Below are 25,644 nucleotides of genomic sequence, written 5' to 3'. Positions count from 1 at the left end.
GGCGTCTCAAGACCCAGATACTGCGTTTTGTTTGGCAAGGGAGTCGGGCGCGATTATCCTTTGCGGTACTGCGTCAGCCAAAGTCCGAGGGCGGAGTGGGACTTCCTGACTTACAGCTCTATTATAAAGCGGCGCAATTGAGAGTGCTGGTGGAGTGGTCACAGCAAACGTCGGAAAAACATTGGCTGCACATGGACCGGAGCGTGGCTGGCAGATCGGTTTGGGACTTGGCGTGGAAACCGAAGAAGGACCGCCCTATGAACGCCTATATCAGTACCCCCACAGGTACCACTCTGAAGGTGTGGGACACCCTGGCCTTGGACGATCGTTGGACTACGTTCCCCTCACCGTTCACGCCCTTGCATTTCAATCCGGCTTTTCCACCGGCATGTCGGGAGGGGGCCTTTGACGCCTGGAGGGAAGGAGGCTGCAGGGCCTTGACTCACTTGTTCCACGGACAGGATCCCCTCACTTTCGCTAACTGCGTGAGGGACTACGGGGTTCCCTTGTCCGACCGATATCGCCACGCACAACTACTTCATTGGGCCACATCGCCGGGGGTACTAGAGGCAGCTACGAGACCTCCGTCGCCATTCGAAGCCTTCCTTCTGCGGACATCTGCTATGAAGGGGGTTATCTCCTTCCTGTACCAGCTCCTGCTTAAATCGGCGGTGTCGCCTCGGCCTCGCTACATGGAGCAATGGGAGGAGATGCTAGGGAGAGATATCTCCGATACTGAGTGGTCGTCGTTATGGCGGGATCTGACAACGTTTAACCATTCGCTACATCTACGGGAAGCCCATCTCAAGACCCTTATGCAATGGTATTTATGCCCAACCAGGCTCCACCGCATCTATCCGGCCACCTCCGATAAATGTTGGAGGGGCTGTGGGTCTCTCGGGGACTTCCGCCACATCTGGTGGGACTGCCCAGCGATCCGGCCGTACTGGGAGGAAATCCTCTCACACATTAGGGATATTCTCCAATACCCCGTGGAGGATTCCATGGCTTCTATCCTGTTAGGCCTGCGTGAACCCGGCCTTGAACATCAGACCCGGGCAGACAAGAAGATAATGTGGCTCTGTCTAGGAGCTGCTAAGCTCACGCTGGCCGCTGCCTGGAAACAGAAAGAGGCACCAGCAAGATCTTTGTGGCACGCGAGACTATGGAAGCTTTTAAGCTTGGAAAGAATGGCGGACATCTTCCTCGGCAATTTCAAGAACTTTCAGTATCAGTGGGGACCCTTGGTTACTTTCCTTTCTAAGGGTTTGCCTTCAGCTGTATGCCCTGCATCCTTACAGTCACTACACCTGTTTCAAGTCTAGGTGAAAGATAGAATGTGAGTTGGTGTGAATGGAGTCGCCACCATGGGAGGGGAGGGGGGGCGGGGGGGGGAGTTTACTTTTCCTGGTTCGTGGTTCACTGAGGTGCATGTAGTTGGGTCCGTAGCTTGGCCGACTTGGACATATAGAGCTTGGGCCTGAAAGCTTTCCTACTTGGCCTTTAGAGCGCTCAAGCCCGTTGATAGCTTCACCGAACTGTTACTATGCGGGTGTATGGCTATGAAGACGTGATTTTGGTTTTAATATGCCTATGTCATTTTGAGATATTGACGCTTTATGACTTCGGACTAAGCCCCCTGCGTGGGGAAATGTGCAGCACCTCGGTGGCCTTCCTTGTTTTCTTGTTTTTCTCAAAATAAAAATTTTATAAAAATAAAAAAAACAATTGTTTAAGGAAACTAAGGAAGAAAAATGACCTTATTAGGGGCATACAATACATATACAACAACTTATACAAAAAGCAAGAATGAATGAGTAAAAAACACAATATAAAATATGTGGCAAAATAACAGATATTCTCGACGCGCGTTTCGGCGGCCTGCGCCTTCTTCAGGAAAAGCCACGAAGTAACTTTCTTAAAATTGATATAAGGAATTGATATTTTTTTGTTGTAGGGCTGATGAGATAAAGTACACTGCTGATAATTCCTTGTGGATATAAAGAATCAAAGTTCCAATTCAGATATGTAAGAATCCAATGATATCATCATATAAAAAAACCAAGATTGTTCATTGATTTTTGTTGGAAACAATAAGACCTTAAGGAAAGTGAAGTTGCTTTTATGAAGGGCGAGGTATGGACAACATATGGACCATACAAGTTATTAATCCAAATATAACTCAGAGTTGCGAGAGCAGTATTCACGCTATAATGGTAAACAAATACTGCTCTCGCAACTCTGCGTTATATTTGGATTAATAACTTGTATGATGTTAATACATTTGTAGTACCATATCCTTGAGAATGGCCTTTAGCCTTTAATGTTCTTTCTGAGACCAGCATTTACAATTGCCTAGATATATATTCACATACATACAGATGTTGTGTTACACTTTAAGTCTCAACATATTTAGTTATATATTGTGCTGTGGTATACCACGTTCACTTTGCATTATGCTGCATTACATAGTGATGACAAGGCAGTGTTTGCTTGGTTAATGGCTGTCTTTACAAAATGTAGAAGGTAGCCATGTTGTTTTCCGCACACTTTGGCTGTGCTCTGGAACAGGCCCTTAGATATAGGCAAGTAGTACACTACCTGTTACCAATTTATTAAAGTGGTAATAGGTAGGTAAATGTATTAATATTTTTCTGTATATTTTTGAAAACGTTTATGGTGAACCATTCTAGCACCTACAAAATACTGCAGTAGTTACAGGGGAGAAAAATATACAGACATTTTTAAAATACACTGTAGGACACTAATTAAGAAATATTGTGTAGTACAGTGTATTTATAATTCTTTAAGAAATGTCATGTTTTTAATTTTTTCAAGTAGCGCAGTAACTTGATGGTGTTGGAGCATCACTCTATAGACTTTTTAGTAAAAATCAAATATGTTAAAAAAAAGACCCTGTAGTACACTCTGTGTGAACATTAGTGTAGTACAGTGTATTTTTCATTTTGTAACTTTTAAAAAAAACGTAATTATTTCGTTTTTTTTAATATATACATATAGTAAATATATAGAAAACTTTAAATAATTTTCCCTACCTAATACTACTTTAATAAAGTGGTAATAGGTAGGAAACTTCAAAAACCTAATGCTTACCTACATCTCAGGCCCTACCCTAGAACAAAGCCAAAGTGTTCTTAAAACAACATGGCTGCCTTTAACATTTGTAAAGACGGTCATTATCCAATTACATTATGCCTTGTCAGGGAAACAGCGTTTACAACACTGTATCCACAGCGCAGTGCTATTATAACGCAGTCGTTACAATGACCGTATTGTTAGTACACAATACCTTTACATCGCAAGTCATTACAACAACTAGGGGGGCGCAAAGGTATTGGATATTAAATCCAACACCTTCCCTGCTGTTGCGCAAACTGGAGTAGGAATAGTAAATTATACTATTCCTAAGTCCAGCGCACCACCTACAGCAAGTCGTTGTAATGACTGCGATGTAAAAGTATTGCGTACTAACAATGCGGTCATTGTAACAACTGCGTTGTAACAGCATGCGCTGTATTCGCATACGTTGTAACATGCTATATTCACCTTGTCCTCACTATGTACTGTGGTACTTTTGCAAAATACTGCCAAAATGTCACGATACTACCACAGTCACATATATCACTAAGTTTAAATGCCTTATAACTTAGAAAATGCTTACCCTAATTTCCTCTACTACCAAAAAGGATCAGCTGCACACTATAACCTCTAATACTGCCATATTCCATGGGTATCTGACTTCCAGTTTGGCTGCTATGCGCGAGTACAAAGTCAATAGAAAATACTTGGGGGAAAATCCTTTTGGAGCCCCTCCACTGCTTTTTCTTTGCACCCGCTTCACCAAAATTTTGCACCATCCGCCAATGGAGAAAAAACTATATGTCCACAAAGTTTCGGGGGGGATTCGTCAAACAGGCGCAAATTTATTACCAGGCAAAAATCTAAAGAAATTCCTATTTCTAGAAATCCTAAGTAGAACTACAGAGTGGCTGCTGTCACTCTGTAATATAAACACACATACTGCCAGTCCTTATTTGGAGTCACTGAAAAAAAAAACACTTGCTCCTCAATTGCCATGCTGCTGTATTGGATTCAAGATTGTCCATTCCACAGTGGATCTGCAATGCCAGAGCTCTGCCACTCACCTTAGACTTCATAATGAAAACATGAAGGGCCTAGACTAGTCTTTATATCCCCCCCTCTCCAGCCCCCTGAAAATATGCCTACTATGCCTCATTTTCGTTGAGCCCTAACCATGGCTGGAAAACAGCTACAATAACTGGAACTCCAGAAACGAGCATTATGTACAGGCAAATGGAGGGAAAGACGTGTGGCCCCAAGACATTCCTAAATAGATTGAACACCTCACCACATACTTACATGCAACTGCCCCTCAGCCATTTTGGGTGCCTTTGTAACAATACATAGATATAACATTAGGATGTTTTACTTTGGTACTGTGTAGCCCAACACATTTAGTGTCTCTAGTTGCTAGCATCACATCATTGGAACCAAGCGGGTCATGGTGTTTGGTGACCCATGTGTGCTTTAATTTTATTCCCTCGACTCTACCGTAATGTAAAGTAAAAAAAATGGATCAAGCAAGGATTTTCGGATTTCCTCATATTAATTATGCTGAGATATTTTATGTTTTTCAGTATGGAGCTTACACCCGCCCCTCTTCACTGGCTGGCCTTCTAAACGGCAGCCAGCCATTGGAGAAAAGGTCTCTGTGATGTTGTGTTTTTACTGTAAGGCCCGTCCTTTTCGGATTGAAGGGCGTGTTTTTTTAGTTTCTTTCTCTCTTTCCAGCCAATGGAGAAGAGGGGAGAAAGAAAAACATGCCCCCCAGTCTGAAAAGGACGTGGCTTACAGACTCCTGTGAGAAGCTCCTACTCCTCCGCCACGGACCTCTGTTGCTTGGTTTCCCACCCGCCTCTCAGCCACTGCTGCTGAGCGTGCTCCGCTCCACGTCTGAGCCCACCCGCCAAAGTTGCAGCAGGCGGGGAATCTGTGCTCGTCCTTGGAGAGCACCCCTGAGAGCCGAGAGGAGATCCTGCTGGGATGCCGCAGAACGAGCTAAGATGGCGGCTGCTGCCCTCTCTGCTGCATCGGTCCGTTAGCCGAGAGCAGACCTCGGCGCGGAGACACCACCGCTTCCAGCGCCTGACGGGACCTGTCACCTGATGTTCCACTGCAGCGGTAGGGGTGAGGGGCCCGCCATGATGATCGGCGAGCCGTGAGGCACTGCTGCGACCCCCCATCCCCTGGGAGGCTGCGGCGGCGGGACGGATCGGGCGAGTGGAGAGCCCTACAGAAAGGTACATGCGAGGGAGGGAACATCGGCCCTTGAAGGTGCTCCATTTGCGGAAAAGCATGCAGCATGTTGTCTCCCCCGAGCCCCCAGGATTTCGGACCCCCTCATGCCCCCCAGGGGAGAGTGCTGAGGAGCCGCAGCCGGCGTGCGAGCAGGCTCCCGAAGCCGGAGTAACAGCCCGTGATGAAGAACGCGTGGCCCTGGGGGTCAATGGGGTGTTCCGTCCCACGCTGGCTGCCCAGCGCCAGCCAAGTCAGGGCGGGCACCGCCAGCACCAACGTGGCGCACAGCGGGCCAAGTCACCAGCAGAGGAGGAGCAGCAGCAACGGGAAGCCGGCTGGTATTTTTCGCTTTTTTTGCCTCTGTTCCCTGCTTGTGCGCAATTTTCTTGCCTCTGTTCCCTGCTTGTGTGGGATTTTCTTGCCTCTGTTCCCTGCTTGTGCTCGCTTTTCTTGCCTCTGTTCCCTGCTTGTTCTTGCTTTTCTTGCCCCTGTTCCCTGCTTGTACCCGATTTTCTTTCCTCTGTTCCATTTTCTTGCCTCTGTTCCATTTTCTTGCCTCTGTTCCCTGCTTGTGCTCCATTTTCTTGCCTCTGTTCCCTGCTTGTGCTCGCTTTTCTTACCTCTGTTCCCTGCTTGTGCTCAATTTTCTTGCCTCTGTTCCCTGCTTGTGATCGTTTATTCTTGCCTCTGTTCCCTGCTTGTGATCGTTTTTTCTCGCCTCCGTTACCTGCTTGTGCTCGTTTTTTCTTGCCTGTTACCTGCTTGTGATCGTTTTTTCTTGCCTCTGTTCCCTGCTTGTGATCGTTTTTTCTTGCTCTGTTCCCTGCTTGTGATAGTTTTTTCTTGCCTCTGTTCCCTGGGGCGTTACTGGGCAGAGATGGGCGTGTGGCTGACCTAGACTAAGGGAAGCAATGGGTGAGCTCTGAGAGTTGGTGGGGGCCTCGAATAACCCATTTGTAAATAAGGAGACTCCCCGGGGTGAGGGTGTGTGTGTGTCTCTGTGGCTTTGTGTGTGTGGCTCTGTGTGAGTGGCTCAGAGAGCTCTTCCTAACAAGAGATTTGTTTTCTCATGAAGAGGTATGAGTTCGAAGTGCTCCTAAAAGTACTTCTTCACTTTTTATTGCACTTAGTTGTGGGTCGCATGGTGCTCCCAGTGTCTTGTACTTTGTTTGCTGTAATGTTTTTTTTAGACTTGCCCCACCATGTCTCCAACCCAACGTTCCCATTAGAGCCTCATACTAGAGCGTGCACCAAGTTCTCGTGGGCCTTCTGGCCTTTTTCATGCTCTTTTCAAATTGAGGTGTTCCTCGGGGGTGAGGTTTGGTCCGGTTTCCTACCAATGGCATTTCAGTGTGATTTAGTGGGAAACTGCATCATTGGGCTTTTCAAACTGTGATGATGCCCTTCCGATAAATAGCTGATCACAGCTCTTGTCTGTCCTTTTCCCTCTTTTTATGTGAAGAATACTAAGGGTAAACCTCCTCCGGAACCTCTCCATTGTTCCGAGATAAACTTGGAAGAGTGTAAAATGACAACACACAATGGTGCCAAAAAAAAGACAGACCACTCTGAAAGACAAATCTCCACAGGCAACAAGCAATCCAACCACCAGCCTTAATAAAACATTTTTTAAACCCTTCAACACCACTAAAAAAACATAAGAACAATGCAACAGACAAGAGATAGCTAAAGTAAGTAATTAAGGAGAATAATGTGGACGGGAAGAGGTCTGCATCGAACAAAAGCTACCCATATTATTGTGACGCACTCTGAAGCAGATTAATCTCTAAAGGTACTGTCTATAGTCACCCTCATTAAACCCGGAAGTGGTATGGGGCCCTCTTGAAATGGGTATCTCAACATTATGGACTACTGTTCTCAAAAAGAGAACAATATATATCCGGTGGTAGATGTGTTGCTTTAGAAATGTGGCAGGTAATTAAAATGCAGAACCCTGGTGAAACTACCGAATTCAGACATTGCACCATGTGGTATCGGAGGAGCAGCATTGATGGATTCTCTCAAGGAAGGCGGGGCCTGAGCAGGAGCTCTAGTTCAGAGGACCCAGCCATATCCATGCTCTTGAACCAGAATGGATCTCTTCTGTACCTCCACCTTTTTCATGTACAAGGAGGTCATGGGTAAAGATTAGGAGGAGAAGGTAATTTCTTGCGTCCAAAAGTCCAGGAGCCACAGATCAGTGACCATGACAATGCAATAGGTCACGCATTTGCAAGATTTTGAGCTATTGGCATTGGTTTTTATTTCTCTGTTTTGATAATGAACTCATAAATAAATGGCATTGTCATTTACAATGTCGATAACTCAAACTCTTGTAAATGCGAGACCCATTTAATTTCAAAGTAGAGGCCGCCATTGTCCCCGGCTGTTTGGAAAGTGAAAGTGCACATGGTGGGCTGAACGTTGCAAGAAAGCATTTCTTGCCTGCAGTAGGAGACACTGATTAAATAAAATAGTGCTTACAGACTAAATAAGACATACCGTGTAACAACAGAAGTAAAAGGGCTAGTCCTCCTGGGAGGTTACAAATGAAGACAAGGTGGTACTAAGGAGGGACTAACAAGCCTAATAATGAATCAGAAGCCAGCATTCGCAAAGGACAATAAGGCAATCAATGAAAAATATTGGTAGAGAGTGAGTGGGTGGAGCTTCAAGTCCAACCTTGAATACAGCATGCCTCGCAGAGCAGCGCATGAGCTGCCCAGGTTCGACCTAAAAATCGTACTCCGCCCAAGAAAGGTTCCAGAAGTAATGAAAATAGCAGAGTAAAACGTGAACAAATGGAATGCTTAGGACATTCGGCTGAACATAAAAAAAACACACACATGGTTGTAAAGAATGCACTTATGTGGCAGACTGCAAGTGACACTCCCTCCAGCCATATCCTTTCTTGCACAAAGGAAATAAACAAATAACCATTGAGGCCTATCGAACATCAGTGATCACCCTGCCAATTGGACTTAACTGTAGCCTATGTGAGCAACACTATGAAATACTTTAGATGAACACTGCAATAGCTAGTAATTCTGAATATTGACAAACAGTCCTATTTATTGGCTGGTCTCTGTCATATGATGACAGTGCCCTGGCATAAAATGTCATCAAATCTGCTGGTGTGTCATTTTGAGTAACAGACATTTTGATCTGTTAAGTGGAATTGCAACCTCAGTGAGGGCTGTGTCCTCACACAGTAGTTACATCTACTATTGTTACTCCTGGCCACTGTTCCCTGTAACATGCGCGCATGTGTAGGAGCGCACATATCTAACCTCGAGCGTGCAGTGTGGTGTTTTAAGCGCGCACAGGTGAGTTCAGCAGCAAGTGCCTCCTGCACTTGCTGCATTTCTTTTCTTGAAAGGGCAGATTGTGTGCCTTTGTCAAAGTATTCATGTTAATTGCAGCGCCCATCATGCGCTGCAATTAAGATTACTTTAACAAAGGCATTCAATCTTCCCGGCAGCCGCGCCCTTTTAACAAATGACAAACAGGCAGCAAGTTTAAAAGTACCACATGTGCTTTCAGGGGATTCTGAAAGCACACGTGTGCTTGTTGAATTTCTGCATTTCTTTTGGTACTAGAGCACACACAATCTGGTCCACTCTGATACAAAAAGAAATGCAGCAAGTCCACAAGCACACGTATGCTTTCAGAATCGCTGCACCCTGCAGCTTCAAGAAACACCGGACTGCAGGGATGTGCAAACGAAGAAACGTTAGCCGGGGATGTTGAAGGCTGAACATAATTTCACAAAAATTGAATGTGACCCTTATTAATTGCTGGTGAACTTACAATTAACATTAAACATGACAATGATGGTCTCACACTTTACCTCCAGTGACTAACCATCACTGATGAGACCATGCACGCAGAAATCACGGCTCCAATCTCATGCGTGAACAGCTGTTACGGCTCTCGCTTTTTATTTTTCTGCTTGTATAGTTATTATTGCCTGTGTTAATGCTGGCCTGCACGTAGCAGTATCCGAAGCAAAACCAGAAAAAGCCAAGACTGCATTCACAACTCACAAATGGCATGGAATATTAACATCAACAACTGCTCCCCTGCTTACATCACTGACTACCTAGTAGACAAAAGGTGGACTTGGGATCAGGACCTTCAGCCAGTGCCTGCCTCCTTTAGCACAGTGCTCAAAATGTAGGTCACTGTGCCTCAGTACACTCAATGCAATCTTCCTAGGTAAGGAGCGGTGGTGCCATCAAGGCACGAACAATAAGGGGCAGCCCCAACAAGTGAGGGTCAACATCACTGTTCCCTGTAAGGTGCCCGCCTGCGCACAATCTGGCCTGCTCTGTTGCAAAAAGAAATGCAGCAAGTCTACACGCACACATATGCTTTCAGAATCACTGCATGCTGCAGCTCCAAGAAACACCGCCCTCAGGGGTGTGCAGCCGAGATGCTGGCACCGTCCAAAAAAAAAGCATTGGCGGATCCGTGGGACAGTGGCCAGGGCCAGATGGGTGGAGCGGAGATGTCTGGTCAGGGTGTAAAAGGAGAGGTGGTGGTTTAGAGATTTGGGTCCAGGAGTGAGATCAGAGTTTTGTTTAGTGGAAGTTTTGACGCAACCCAAAGTAGCACAGTGGGTTAATATGCCTGATGCAAAGTACGTGTATCGTGCAGATCTCAAAGTGCATATAACGTAAAGAGGTCAGTGCTTTTGTCAGAGAGATCCTTGTGCTCACTGCAGTGTATAAGTTAAAATCCTAATATACAACAGTGAGTTAATAACTGTCATCAAAGAGCTGCATGCAAACTGCAAGGTATATTATTATTATTATAGCGTTATGCTTTTCCTCCCAGCCTTTCATTATTCTAACCTTGCCAAATAGGTTAATTTCTGTAAAAAAAAAAAAAACTATTCTTAATATTAAATGTAACCCTTAACTATGGTGTTATGTTTAAAATTCTGAGTTTGTGCTTCTCCAGACCAAGCACTCTTAAACTATACTGTCCACCAGTATGAATGACGTGAGCCCTACACATTGTATTCCTCTGTCTGATGCAACATTTACTTTACATTGATTTACACACATATGATTGTCTCTGTGCAATGTGTGTGTGATGTAAAGTGCTCTGACACCCTACACTGGTATGAGCAGCGCTATAAACCTAATTAAATGCATCTCAGAGAGTGTGGTAATGGAGACTTGAGGGGCACTGTTGAAGGGTAATAGTGAGGGAATCACTGGCAGAGGTGATCATGGGGGGTGCCGCCAAACGTTGTCGCACAGGCTGCCACCAGCGCTAAGGCCGTCCCTGTGCAGGGCATATTGGTTGTTTCTGAGAAAGTATTCATGGTAATTGCAGCAGATGAATGGCGCTGCGATTAAGATGAATACTCACACAATCTGCACTTGATATTTGTCGCTGCACCCACACGCGCAGAGGGGTTCCTCGCGCACATAGCTTTGGCTCCAGCACACAGAGACGTTACACTGCCGCACACGGAGGAAAAAAATTAGAGGGAACCTTGCTCCTGGCACAGGTTTTATGGTGAATTTTTCCCCCTGGTGGGCACTGCTCCTGGCATCAGTATATTTGCCTCATATGCAGTTACTGTTCCATATCAGACGCACAGTATTCTCACTGACACTTACATGATTTGATGGTGTGAAGAAATAGCAGTTGGGCTCACTTTGGCAAGCTCATGTTTTTTATTTCCTTTATACAATATTTAGCATTTTAGCAAATATATGCATATTGTCTTTAAAGTGATGACATTTACATTTTGGCCTCAATTACTGCATTCTTTCTTGATGGAGAACTCCCTGCTCCAACCCCTAATTGAGAAGGGCTGGCTCAGTGCAATGTGAAACAGGTCAAACCTCCTTGTGCTGTGCTCTTTTCTAATCTGCAGACGTCTCACGTGTCTGCTGCAAGGGAAGTACAGCGGGTTTATTGTAGACTTTAAATACCTTTGCCCTGCTGTTAAAATGGTGTTGGACGTTTTATCCGAGTAGAAACTATTTCGAAATGAGTGCGCTGATATTTAGTGCCGGTCGTATTTGGGAGTCATTTGAACACAATTCTTTCTTTTTTTCAGTTTGATTTTTCTTTTGTGGAAACCTACTCCGTTCAGGAAGTGAAGCTGTGTCCAAGCACGGAGGCTGCTCGCGGCAGAGATTATGAAGGAGGAAACAAGGATTTACATGCACTTTCCACAGAGGCAGTATTCCCTTGGAACGTGGACGGAGATTTAATGGAAGTGGCATCCGAGGTTCATGTTAGGTGAGCATTTGAATATTGTATCTTCATCCTTCCGTTCAGTTTTTTTCAACCAACGCCTGAGAGTCTTATCCGGTTTAGAGAGCCTAAGAGCGCATTTAAAGGCCCTTTAGCTGTGAATCGAAAGATGCCATAAGGGTGTGGTTGAGTGGGGTCTCTCGGAATTTGTAGTAGGTGTTTGCAGTTTGAATATATGTCAGCACCCAGGTTTGATTGCCGAATAGCTTGACCCGGTGTGTGAGCTTGTGTCGCGGGTCGCTTAAAGCCATGTAGTGCTTGACTCACTCCCATAGGTGAAGGGGAGGCTGTAGAAGGGAGACCTTAGACCCAGAGCCCAAGCCTACATGTGCTGAAGCATTGCTGGTCCAGGGGCGTAATACAAAATGTGATAAGGGGCCCCTAAGTCTCCCTCAGGGCCGGACTGGTCGTAACGCCCCCGGGTATTTTTCCAGTGGGCAAGAAGGGTGGGGGCCGGTTGTGTTACTGGATGCTGGTTTTGCAGCAGTGCTGCCATATTGGCCCCCTGTGACAAAAGCTCAACAAGGTTTCAAAGGCCAAATATCCACAGGGAGGTCCTCGCGTGAAACCCTGGAGGAGCGACGGCGCCCCGTTAGTCCTACGGGCGGTTGTGGACCTGAGCAACTGGGAGTTGCCGGACAGGCTCCGTCCCCTTATGGGGCGTGAGCAAAGGGGTGGGCTGGTGGACCATTGGTGGGAGGGGTCTTCCACTACCCCAAAATATGGCACACAGCGTTGGGAAAGGCCATGGTGTAATTTGGCTCATCAGGTGGCAGGCGGCGAGGGGCTGCCTGCCTTGGGATCGCCCATAAAATAACCCAGCAATGTTGGCATATTTTTAATGCTAATAAACCTGCAGCAATTCACCCCCCCCCCCCCCTCCCCACCCCCCAACAAGCATTTACAATGCAATGGTTTTGCCTTTGTTAAAGTTAGAGCTATTGGCATTGCTCTTGACACTCTGAATCTCCACTCTGCACTCTGAAGCTCCACTCTGCACTCTGAATCTGCACTCTGAATCTCCACTCTGCACTCTGAAGCTCCACTCTGCACTCTGAAGCTCCACTCTGAATCTCCACTCTGAAGCTCCACTCTGCACTCTGAATCTCCACTCTGCACTCTGAAGCTCCACTCTGCACTCTGAAGCTCCACTCTGCACTCTGAAGCTCCACTCTGCACTCTGAAGCTCCACTCTGCACTCTGAAGCTCCACTCTGAAGCTCCACTCTGAAGCTCCACTCTGAAGCTCCACTCTGCACTCTGAAGCTCCACTCTGCACTCTGAAGCTCCACTCTGCACTCTGAAGCTCCACTCTGCACTCTGAAGCTCCACTCTGAAGCTCCACTCTGCACTCTGAAGCTCCACTCTGCACTCTGAAGCTCCACTCTGCACTCTGAAGCTCCACTCTGAAGCTCCACTCTGAAGCTCCACTCTGAAGCTCCACTCTCAATCTGCACTCTCAATCTGCACTCTACACTCTCAATCTGCACTCTACACTCTCAATCTGCACTCTACACTCTCAATCTGCACTCTACACTCTCAATCTGCACTCTCAATCTGCACTCTCAATCTGCACTCTCAATCATGCTCATCAGAAAAGTATTTTTCTTCTTATTTTTATGTAAAACCATCTGAAGTATTAGTGAGTAGGGGGGGTTCATATTTTTCTCCGGTAGATTATTTCTTAGGGAGCGTGATTGTGGTTCAAGCCAATTTTAATTTGATAAATGAGCCATAGCAAGAGCAGTAAATTACCATTTAGGGGACCCAATGTTTTTACTTTCATGGGCCGTGAATGGAGAGTAATTGAAAGTTAACCGGTTGGTCAAATATTCCTTTTAATAAACGCACGAGCAGCCGGTCCAGGGCTGTCTTCTCTGTCTAAATGGGCGACAGCGTCTTGTTTGCATATGCCTCTGGCTATAAATCATCGTGTGCGGCCATAATTAGATATTCTACACGTTTAATGCAAGGAACATACGCCCATTCAGTGTGTCAAACATCAGAGCCTGCCACATGCTCCGAGGCCCCTGCGACTGTGGAGGGACGAGAGAGCAAGTGCGGTCTCTCCCAAGAACTTGTGCCCTGCACCCAGCATGGCACAATTAGGGCCATTCACCGATTGGTCACAGTTTATTAGCAGCCTATAAACTTCTCCTCTGCTCCCGGGGACTTGTTAGGGGTCTGTCACCTGCGACTGCCAGAACATCAGCTCCCCCCCTCGCCCCCCGCCCCTTTCACGGCCTCCTTTGTGATTTGTTCACAGCACGTGACTTTGCTGGCAGATCACACACAACCCGAGTTAAGCGCATAACAATGTGTCTCGCGGTCCAATCGGAAGTGGTTGGCATTTAATGTGTTTTTTTTGCCTGGTAGAAAGAATCATGATGAGGAAGCAAGACAAGGAAGACCTGTTTTTCGGACATCCCAGTATTCAGCCAGTGGAAAGTTGGGATGGCCTCCTAAAAAACGTTGGGCCTTTATTTATTTTAAAAATGAAGCTGTGGTCCCCAAACCCTTTGCATTCTTTCGCCGTTCCCCTCAAATAATACACAGCCCTTTTATCTTCACACATGGCCACATCTGTCTTAACTGTTCACGAGGAGCAGTTTAAATGCAAACGTAGATATTTTTGGTTTTGTTATTTTACTCGCAAAAACAGAGCTGCAGGAAAGCATAGAAAACACCCCCAGCGAAACAATTGAAATGACCTTTAGAGGTTGTCGCGCAGAAGTGATGACAGGCCGGGGAGCATGGAGACAGGACAACTCCCGACGCCATCGCGGTGCTCTCCGGAGCTTGTGTCGCACTGGCCATGATCTAAAGATGAGGCAGGGGCGTGTGCTTCACTACTCTTCGTCATTGTTCTGCTATCTCCATCGTGAAGTGCGTGTGCATTAACACGACGAGCGACGGCACGCTTACCTCAGTCAGGCTGTCTCCGAGTATGAAGGGTGTGGGCGGGCGGGAAACAGGGCTCTTTCATCGCGGCCTAATCAATAAAGCATTTCCCTCCTTCTCCCTGTGCGGCATTGTTAAAATCTCCAGAGGCATGTTTTCCCCACCAAGGCTATCAAATTATTAATAATGTTTTTTGTTTGCCTTTTCACGAAGAGCGGGAGGGGGGTCGGGAACGGCCACACACGAGGTAAACGGAGGAGGGGGGGCGGAAAGGCACGAAGAGCGGGAGGGGGGTCGCGAACGGCCACACACTGACAGCGGGAGGGTGAGGGGCGGGAACAGACACACACACACACAGACAAAGCAACAAACTAAAAAACAAAGCACTCACCTGGACATCTTCCGGCAGATCTCTTGCTTCCTGCTCTCCACTCCTCCTCCCGATGACGTGGTGGAGGCTCGGCCGGCTGGGCCAATCCCAGCGCGGCCCTGGCTGGAGGCGGACGGCTGCTTCCTTCAGCTGGCCGGCCGGCCTGAGGAGAGGGAGGGAGACGGGCTGCCACGGAGCGGGAGGGAGGGGCTATCGAGCGTCTTTTGTGCAATGTCCCGAGCAGGAAGGCAGAGGCAGGTGCCGGCAATGCCGGACCAGATTCGGGGGCGTTCCCGGCTTTCGCCTGACGTCGCGTGACGTCGGCAAAAGCCAAAGAATCTCGGGAACGCCCCCGTGTCTGGTCCGGCATTGACGGACAGGCCCCTCGTCCAATGGCTAGGCTCCATTTATGGAGCCAGCCAATGAATGACGAGGGCCGACCCAAACCCACACACACAACTCAAGAGGTTTTTTGGCACATGCGCAAAGCGCATGGCCAGTCAAAACCTAAAAAGGTGTCTTGTCTGGTCTTTGCTCTAGGAGAATACTGTATGGGGAGGGTGAGTGTTTACCGATATTGGCACTAAGCGGGAGCAGTGCTTCTCACTAGCACCCCAGCCCCCTCTACCAGGGCCGGTCCGAGCAGATTGTTAGGGCTCGTTGCTGTTCCCAGTCCGGCCGTGGTCTCTCATATCTCACAGATATACATTGGCCCTGGGTTGCATGGGGGCCCCCAGCGCTGCAGGGGCCTGCTTTACCTCCCTGCGCTGCTCACTTGTAATAAGTCATGACAAATGACTAGTGGCATCATTTTCTTATTACTTTCGCTTTCTGACTTCAGAATGCCTCTAGTAAGAAACTAATCTAAGCACCTTAGCACAGAGATGACAGTCTCACTTACTTATTAGGTTACACAGCAAATTGCATCCCAAATGTAGCTTGAACAGTCCATATGTGGAACGTACATTCTAGTGATCCTACTGACAATTCGAGCTATTCTTTGTAAACATGGCAAGCTTGGTTATTTAAAAATCCTACTCCACATTAGGTCCCCTTTTCCAAGTTAGAACTTGCACAGTATACTAGCACTGTCAAGTCAAGTCAAGTCAAATAACTTTATTCGGTTGTTCGAATTGACAACCATAAAAGTATTTACATTACAGAAAAAAGCATGACATACATATAATCTTAAAAGGTCATAATCAATTACAAGTAGAAAAAACACAGAGTTAAAAAATACATCCCTATTTCAAGATATTAAAAATCGTTTAAAAATAATGTTCTTTTGGCCGCAGTGATAAATAACCATATCAGTATTGTTATCCTTCCATACTGTTTCTGACTTTGATCGCCATTCTCAAGAAACCACATACAAATAAAGTGTAATCACAATTTAACAGCTGTAGAAAAAATTGTGCAGGACGATATTGATGAAAGTTCAATTTTTTCAAACAGGGTTTCAAGCATAACTTCCTTGGTACAACATAAAAGGGGCAAAAAAACAGAAAGTGTGCCAGATCTTGCGGAGACTTATCGTCGCAGCCGCAAGCTGGCAACACTTGACCTCGATGAGAACCCCTGGGTACCGCCAGCAAAAGATGAAACAGGTTGAACCTGAACCTTGTTAACAAAAATCGATCATAGCTTGACATTTGCCATGTCAGGTAGGGTTCCATAAGCAAAGTGCTTTTGATTAGTATGTGGTTGCGTACACTTTCTTTTTTTAATTCACATGATTCCCTTTCCTGTTTTCTTAAGTCAATAAAGGCATTTTTGACAAAAATGAGATCCAATTTGGTAATGGATTCCGGGCATAAGAAGAGTTCAGGACGGCCTAAATCAGAAAAACATTTAAGTAAATATTTAAGCCAAGGAATCTCCAACCTGTTATCCCATGTAAGTGCTTCTCTTAGAATAAGCTTGGTCAAAGGAATATTGTCATTTAACCAGCTATTCATCCAGCATAACATGGGATTCAAAGCAAGTTTATCACTGACATACGGAACCCCCAGTTCTTCATGCACAGAAAAATTTGCTGTACCCCTTGGAACCCTTAAAATCTGTTTTAAAAAGTTGTTTTCAACTATCTGGAGAGCATCCAACGGGACATATCCCCATATCTCACTGCCATAACAAGCTGTAGTTACACTTTTAGCTTTGTATAGTTGGAGTAGCGCGGCAACTGGACTATTTCCCAGCTTTTTAGAGAAATCTAGTATAGCCGCGTTTACTAGCACTGTCTGATGCCACAACATTTTATTTCCTAATCAAAGTGATGTGATACATAAAGGAAGGATGGTGTATTTGTCTTGAGAAGAGTTGGGTGTAATGGCTTCTTTTTTGCCATAAAATGGAGACAGTTTTCTTTTTGAAGCTGTTAAAAGAATAAGGCCTGGCTCTAAGGCGGTGCACCCGGTGCTGACTTCAGGGGGCGCTGTGTTTGTAATTTTTAAAAGCATCTGCTGCCCGCAGGGGCGGCTCTAGGCTCATGGGGGCCCTTGGCAGGGAGCGTAGGTAGGGGGCCCCGGAAGAGGGGGTCCGGGCGGGGCAGAGCGAGGAGGCCAGTGAAGAGGGGGGAGTCAGGGTGTTTGGAAGTGGAACAGAGCCAGAGGCCGGTCAAATCCCTGCCAGGGGCCCCCACGCAAATATGTATCCACCCTCAGAGGATTATTATATTAAGGATATATATTGGTGTGGTGGCCCCTGGGGTTTGGTGGCCCTGTGCAGGTGCACAGCTTGCACATGCCTAAGTTCGCCCCTGCTGCCCGTTCCGTGCCTCCAGCAAGATAACTCCAGTTATTAGTGTTCTTCCTGGTAAAAGATCGGAGTTTTGTCTAGTTGAGGTTTTGACAGCTCATAACATAGCTTAGAGAATTAATGAGCCTGCTGCAAAGAACGTGTACCCTGCAGATCACAAAGAGCATATAATGTAACAAGCATTGGAAATGCAATAGGTCTCGCATTAGAAAAGTTGGAGCTATTGATTTTGTAAATGACAATTTTTTTTATGTGTTGGTCTTGAAAATAGCAAAATTAATAGCTTTGTCATTTACAATGCCAATACTTTTAACTTTTTCAAATGTGACACCTATAGCATTTGTAATGCAACATGTTTTGTATGTACGTGATGTACAGGAGGAAAAACTCAAGCAACCCCAGGTGGGTGACTAGGAACCAACTGGCTACAAAAGGCCCGAAAGAAGACATGGCAGAGGTACACATGACTGGATAAAAAGGTCAGAGACTTGCAGTTTAGCAGCCTTGAGTTTCAAGTCTAATGAACGCGTGGCGTTCAGCTCTGTGCTTAATGAATGCATGGTGCTGACGCCAGTAAGACGCCCAATTTTTTGTGTATTTATTTTTTACAATGGCAGCACGAATAGCTTGTAAGGTATCACCTTACAATAATACAGAGGTGTTTGGCAGAAAAGTAATTTATTCAATTAAATAAAATTTGCTACTGCGCAACGCCATGTTTAAAAACATCAGGCCATCTTCTAGGCCGCGTCCAAACAGCAGCCTCCTGCTTTGCGCCTAATGAACGCATGGCCTTTAATATATCCTAAGAAAATAAATGTTAAAACACTTGTTACATATGGCACTGTAGAATCACGTATTTTAATGCAGAAAGAATATAACAAAAATCTGAAAGCATGGCGCCAATAAGACGGCTGCTCACGGATGACCACCATGGTAGTGGACAAAAAATATTTGACATGACATGTCTCCGACGAGCACACAAGAGCACGCAAGAGCGCCATTTCAGAGAACCCATCTAACTGGGGTCGACACCATGTTGGGAAGAGAGAAAGTTTTCAGTCTTGGTCTTACTTTTGACAGCCTCATATATTTGATACCTTCATGCATATTGCTCTTTCCATTTCAACCGAACCTCTAGCGCTTGGAGGTGCCCTTTATCTGGCATAAAGCACTGCACAGATCACCAGCATAACACAACGACAGTCTTGGATTGCTTCCGTTCTAAATTAAGATATCTTGGGGTCAACACTAGCAGGAAAGTTAGTCGATCTCAGGCGCGATCTTAGCATGTCAGAACGAGAAGTAGTCGACAGTAGCTGAAGAGAAAAAAGATTGAGACTGAGGAGTGGGGGTGATGAGAGATGGTGAGAGGGGGCTGTGGGGGTGTGTAAGTGAAGGGATGAAAGGGAGGACCCAGAAGGGAAAGAAAAAAGTGCCGAAGTGAGGAGAGTAAAGAAAGGGGCGGGGGAGGCGACGGAGAGCCACCGGTTAAAGTGAGGAGAGTAAAGAAAGGGGCGGGAGGCGACGGAGAGCCACAGGTTGAAAGATCAAGAACCAGCCAGACTCAAACAAGCAGCTGGATACTGAGACCGAAAAAATAAATAAAAGGAGACACGGCCTGGCGGCCGTGAAACTTAAAGTACTGAGTCAGAGCGTGTGTGCAGGGAGAGAGAGGGGAGGTGCTGGCGGCTGGGGAGGGGGAGGAGAAATGCGAGTAAGGCTGCGTGCGGGGAGAGAGAGGGGCGGTGCCAAAAAAAATAAAAGGAGACACGGCCTCTCGGCCGTGAAACTTAAAGTACTGAGTCAGAACGTGTGTGCAGGGAGAGAGAGGGCAGGTGCTGGCGGCTGGGGAGGGGGAGGAGAAATGCGAGTAAGGCTGTGTGCGGGGAGAGAGAGGGGCGGTGCTGGCGGCACCAAGCTGGGGAACAGATGGCAATGGCTGGAGATTTGATGATGTGCACGCGCATTTTAACTTATTGCGCTTGCGCATTGAGCTAAAAGCGCAAATGCACTGCATCAAATCGCCAGTCTGGTTAAACTCTGGGAAAGCCCCTATACTCTCACCAGCTCGAATGCGCAAGCGCATCGGCAGGCGAGTCCTAAAAAGGTTTTGTGAGTGACTGCTTTTCTAAGAGACATCCTTTTGTTACCTTCAGTTTATAAATTGAAATCCTAAAATAGAACAGTGAATTATTATCTGTCATCAAAGAAATGCATGCACACTCAAACTATAGATTACAGCATAGATTAATGTAGTAAAAAGGGTTTATTTGGGTGACAATCTATTATTATTATTATTATTAAAGAGAACCCCCAGCCATGGTGTTCCGTTTTCACTTCTGAGTTTGTGCTTCTCCAGACCAAGCACTCTTAAAATGTTCTGCCTGCCAGTCTGGATGACATGTCACTCCTCCACCTTGTAGTGCTCTGGCTTATGTAACATTTCCTATACACTGATTTGCACACGTATGATTGTCTTTGTGTAATGTGTGCGTGATGCAAAGTGCTCTGACACCATACACTAGTATGAGTGGCGCTATATAACGAAGTAAATGCATCTAAAAAAGAGTGGTTATGGAGACTTTTTATGTTGCACTGTTAAAAGGTGGTGGTGAGGGAATCTGTGGTGGAACTGGCGCACCGGGCCCTAAAAACGCGAAACCCAGCCCTGAAAAGAATGTTAACTTTTTTCACATGATCACTTTTATATTTTCCCCTGTTAGAAATTGATTAATCAAGATAGAACCCCTGAGTTGGACAGTAATCGTGCAAAATCTCCACAGTACAAACACTTTTTACTCCCTGAATCACATTCACCATTACTTTTGCAGTCAGTAATGGGAGTTATGTGATCAAACGGTATTTGCACCCGGTTTTCCACTTTATTATCCTTGCTGCATCGTTTTTAGCACACACAATTCCGTAAGTAGCATCGGGTAGAAATTGCTGGAACAAGAAAATCTGGCTTAAATAATACTTGGACTCATATACTAGTAATGTGTGCAAGTGCAAAACTGGACTGAAAAAAATGTGGTTCTCTTTGCGCCCCAAATTGGAAGAAAGCCTTCATTGTCTTAACCGATTATTAATGTCAACACCTGCCAGTCATAGATTTTTTTAAATATTGTGTGGTTTATCAATTGTGTATTTCTGGCCTACTAGCATCAACTCAGAGGAGCTAGCTAGCTTGGTTTTCAGGGGGTTTAACACCCAGAAGTCATACCAGTTTGTTGGTATCCCTTTCACGGGTTATCTACTATGCAAATAAAGAGCTCTGTCGGATTAGTAAAGGTATGAAAACGCCTCGCTCCACGTATATTGAGGTTTCAAATGCACACTATGGAACTCGTTACGTGTTGCCTGTTCCTCCTGATGCGTGAGTTAATCATGATGCTGCCCTCTTGGGATTATATGGTGTGCTGGAGCTCTCTCTTTTTTTTCTCATTACTTTATCAAACTATTTTGTGGTACAGAGGTAAAACATTTCACTTAGAGAAGTTAGTAAATCATTTATTTGTAGTTTAATTAAAATCATTACAAATTTAAGCCACAGAACGGAATTAGACTGAGGTCATTAGTAAAAAGTAGCTCATTGTTAAATGCATCATGCTGTACCAAAAGGATGACCTCATACATTATAACCAATAGTCCATTAAAGTGCACCGTGCCCTGTTACTCCCAGTATTTGCAGGTGGATTTGTACTAACTTCTGCTGGAGAGGCCTCAAAAAATGTGCAGGCTAGGCGAAGGTAGGTTTGTCCAGAAGAGGTTAAGGCACTGGAGCATCTTGATTGATAAGGGCTATATATTGGGTGGTAATAGGATATATCCGCCTCGAACAACTAACAAGTTCCAGTTACTTTGTCTATAATGTCCGAGCCCGGGGTGGGGGGCAATTTATTGTCTAACTTGGAAGAGTACTGTTAATAATGTATTCACTTGTAGTAGGAACTTAGCAGCCCAGCATGAAATTTGGATTGATTCGCTATTAAGTAATGTCAGCAGTGTCAGGCGGCAGGATCTTAGCTTGAGAACCCGAAAAGTAGGGTGTAGTAATTTCTGTCTTAGTTGGTTAAATACGGGGCAAATTCACAGGAAACGTAATAGGCTTTCATTGAATTGGCTACATAAACGTCAAAGAGAGTTCATCCATGTTTGTTTCCATGGCGGGACCTGATCTTTTGAAGGGAAAGCTCCTATTCGGACTATTGAAAATCAATGCTAGATGGTTTGAGAGATATGGCACGCAAGATATGGTTGGGGCTATAAGATTGTAAGACTGCCCAGTCATGCTATTTTTCCGTCCATTTCTGCTTTGTCAAGGGACCAAGATTTTAGCTTAGCTGCTTTGTTGGCGATTTTTCAAAATGCTGTAAAGCTGATTTTTAGCTCCCAGGCCTCGTGAAAGGTTAAGATATATCAAAGCTTGACAGAGCACTGTTGGTCAGTCATTTTTAGGTCTCGCTGGAATAGCATCCGAAGTATGCGTCCAGCTGGAGACGTATAGCCGCCCGTCTCGGGGGAATTAGGGACAAGAGGGTGTTACGAGCTTTTCTGCCGGATTTGGGTGCGCGAACGCGCACGTTCCGTCCTGCACCGCGCCGTGCACATCCCTCCGATTTCTTGAAGTTGGCACACATGCGCGCATATACACACACAACAGACACTCGCTCGCTCACACACACCCCCTCCCCCCCACAGTCATCAGCCTCTTTTTTTTAAAGAAATTTTTATTAAGCATTAAAAAGTAATACAAAAAACATGTCATGAGAAGTTAGAAGAAAAAAAAAATACATATGAATATAATATTAACCGACATCAATTTAGAGTAATTTATATAAGGAAAAGAAGGGGGGAAAGAAAGAGAGAAAGGAAAGAAGGAAAGAGAAAGAAAGAGGAAAGATGAAGAGAAGGAAAGAGTAAAAGAGAGAGAGGGGAGAGAGGGAGGGCAACCAGAGGGATCATGAGAGATTAATAGCACGTGGCAAGGGAGAAGGATTAGAGGAAAGATATGAAGTGAAGGGAAGCCATAACAGATCGGATTTAATTTTCAGAGGAACAGAGTTGGAGGAAGCAATAGAGATTCTGTGTTCATCACAAATGTAATTCCACCATGTGAGTTTTGAATTGTCTTTCCAACACGATAAAATAACTTTAAATGCAAGAGCAATAAATAGGTCTAACAATTTAGCAGAAGAGGGTGTAACAATATTAATATCTTCAGATAAAGAGCCTAAAAATATGCGTAAAAAAGATAACGGGGAGGAAAGAGATAACATTTTCATACATATATTCCAAACATCAGTCCAAAAAGATAAAACAGGGGAACAGTCATAAAGTTGGTGTCGTAGAGTACCTGGAACCTTGGAACAAGACCAACATAAAGGAGAAGAGGTATGAGAAAATTTATGAATAGTAACCGGGGTAATAACAACTCTATGATATATAAAGAGTAAGGATTGGGTAATGCGTGCAGCAACGGAGACTTTAAAAATCCTGGACCATAAACGATCCCACATTGCAATGTCAAGGGAGACATCGAGGACGGTCTCCCAAGCAGTCTCTACTGTAGATTTGGAGCGAACAGATGTATTTGATAATAAAAGTGAATATACAAGAGCAGCTTTAGGGAGTTGAGTAGAAAATAAAGGATAAAGTGGAGTGACAGGGGTGAAGGAAGAAAAAGATTCGGAAGAAGAAGTTAGAGAAGATAAGTGAGATTGAATAGCAGATGTTATAATAGAATATTCGGAGAGAAATGAGGAGGGTAAATTAAACATGTTTTGCAATACTGGAAAAGAAATAAGAGTGGAATCAAGAAAAAATTGATGCACAAACAGTATATCCTTTTCCTTCCAGTGTTTAAAATAGAACGGTTTACCTTTATATCTAAGAAATTTGTTATACCAAACTACAGAGGATAAAAAACATTGCAGAGGGGAGAGATTAGAGGAAAAAACATTTTGTAATAGAGATTGGGAATACTTCAAAATGGGATATTTGGATATAAAGGTACAATTAGACATAAAAGTAATATGCTGAAAGGAGAAATCCTTCAAAAGAGAGCGTTCCAGAAGAACCCACTTAGGGACAGGCGTATCAAGGAAATCATAGGCCAAGGAGAAGGATTGTTTGATCAAAAAGGCAGAGTGGTATGAGCTAAAATCAGGAAACCGAACACCACCTTCATTTTTAGGTCGGATCAACTTATGTAAACCAATGCGGGGATGTTTATTATTCCACAAAAATTGTGTACACACAGAATTAATACGAGAAAAACAGGATTTGGGAATTTTGAAAGGGAGCATGGAAACTGTGTATAAAACATGTGGGGTGATCATCATTTTGATGGTGTCCAATCTGCCCCACCAGGACAGGAATAAGGGGGACCAAATTTGAAGAAGGGATTGAATTTTGCAGGTTAATGAATCAAAGGTCAATTTGAGGGTGTCCCTCAGAGTAGAAGAAAACCAGATACCAAGGTACTTAATTTTAGTGGGGCACCATGCAAAATCAGTGTTATTAAACATGTATTTAAAACAAAGTGAGTTAAGGGGTAGGACTTCCGTTTTGGATAAATTAAGCTTATAACCTGATATGGAGGAGTACAACTGAACTTCATTTAAAAAGGGTGGAAGGGAGGATTCGGGATTAGACATGTAAATGAGGACATCATCAGCATACGCCGATAATTTAGTTTCAACAGAGGAAAATTTGATACCAGTAATATCAGGGTTGGAACGAATGCGCTGTAAAAAGGGCTCAAGACATAAAATAAATAATAAAGGGGAAAGGGGACAACCTTGTCTTGTGCCTCTAGTCAAGGAAAAGAATCTGGAAAATTGGTTATTAACAAAAATACTGGCACGGGGGGATGAGTAAAGGAGCTTAACCAAGGATATAAAATTCGGGCCAAAACCAAACCAATGGAGGGTACGGAACATAAATTGCCAGTTAATACGGTCGAAAGCTTTCTCAGCATCCAGAGATAGGGCTGCCAACAAGGCTTTGACATTTTTACTATGAGCCAGGACATTTGAAAAAAGACGAGCATTATCAGCAGCGAGTCTACCCTTAACAAAACCCACCTGGTCTGTGTTTATTAGGCGAGGGATAATGGAATCAAGGCGAGAGGCAAGGATTTTAGCAAAAACTTTACAATCATAATTAATTAAGGATATGGGGCGATAATTTTTGCATTGGGAGTGATCCTTGTCAGGCTTGGGGATAATTACAATAAGAGCATCCAAAAAGGACCCAGAAGCCTTAGCATGTGAAATAAAAGAATTAAATAATTGAAGGAGTTTAGGGGCAAAAAAGGAATGGAAGGAGGAATAAAATTCGACAGGCAGACCATCGGGGCCAGGGGCTTTTGATTTTTTGTGAGAGTGAATGACCGTGGTAATTTCCTGGAGAGTAATTTCACGTTCCAAGTGAGAAAAGTCAACGGGGAGGGAGGGAGGGGAAGGAAGACCTTCAAAAAATGTTGTTAAGTTTGCATCAGAGGGGTGTGTATCATCTGAGTATAGGGCTTGGTAGTAGTTGTGAAATACTTCAGCAATGTCTTCATCGGAGGTAACCAGTTTATTAAGGGAATCATTAAAGATTGGACCAACAGCTTTGCGTTCTGACTTTATTTTCAAATAATTGGCCAGCATTTTCCCTGCTTTGTTCTGGCCGCCATGAAATTTAGATTTTATTTTAAGAAGGGTGTGGCAGGCTTCATTAGTGATAATTTTGTTAAGTTCTGTTTTTGCAAAAATCAAGTCGTGAAGGGCAGAGGAGGATTTAGAAGTGAAATGTATGTGTTCAAGATTTTTAATCTGTTTAAGCTGATCTTCATACTTTTGCTTATTGAGCTTCTTTTTTGTAGACACATAGGAAATCGTAAAAGCTCGAAAAGAAGCTTTAAAAGCATCCCAGGTGTTAGGAATGGAGGTATCAGCGGGCTTATTAAAGGAAAAGTATTCATTGAAAAATTCAGTAAATTTT

At 44.7% G+C, this 25,644-nt stretch overlaps 1 protein-coding gene across 1 annotated transcript in view; it reads left to right on the top strand.

Annotated features, from left to right (window-relative positions):
• Positions 1-25,644, top strand: part of CERKL (CERK like autophagy regulator) — a 593,964-nt gene that overhangs the window by 496,992 nt on the left and 71,328 nt on the right. The window contains exon 12 of the mRNA XM_086956224.1: positions 11,423-11,607. Within this exon, the coding sequence (XP_086812350.1) occupies positions 11,423-11,607 (185 nt within the window). The remainder of the gene's footprint in view (positions 1-11,422; positions 11,608-25,644) is intronic.

The sequence above is a fragment of the Lissotriton vulgaris genome, chromosome 2_1, assembly GCF_964263255.1.
Source record: "Lissotriton vulgaris chromosome 2_1, aLisVul1.2, whole genome shotgun sequence".
Lineage (NCBI taxonomy): Eukaryota > Metazoa > Chordata > Amphibia > Caudata > Salamandridae > Lissotriton > Lissotriton vulgaris.
The sequence above is the reverse complement of the archived record's forward strand: the minus strand, read 5'-3'. Positions and strand labels throughout refer to the sequence as shown.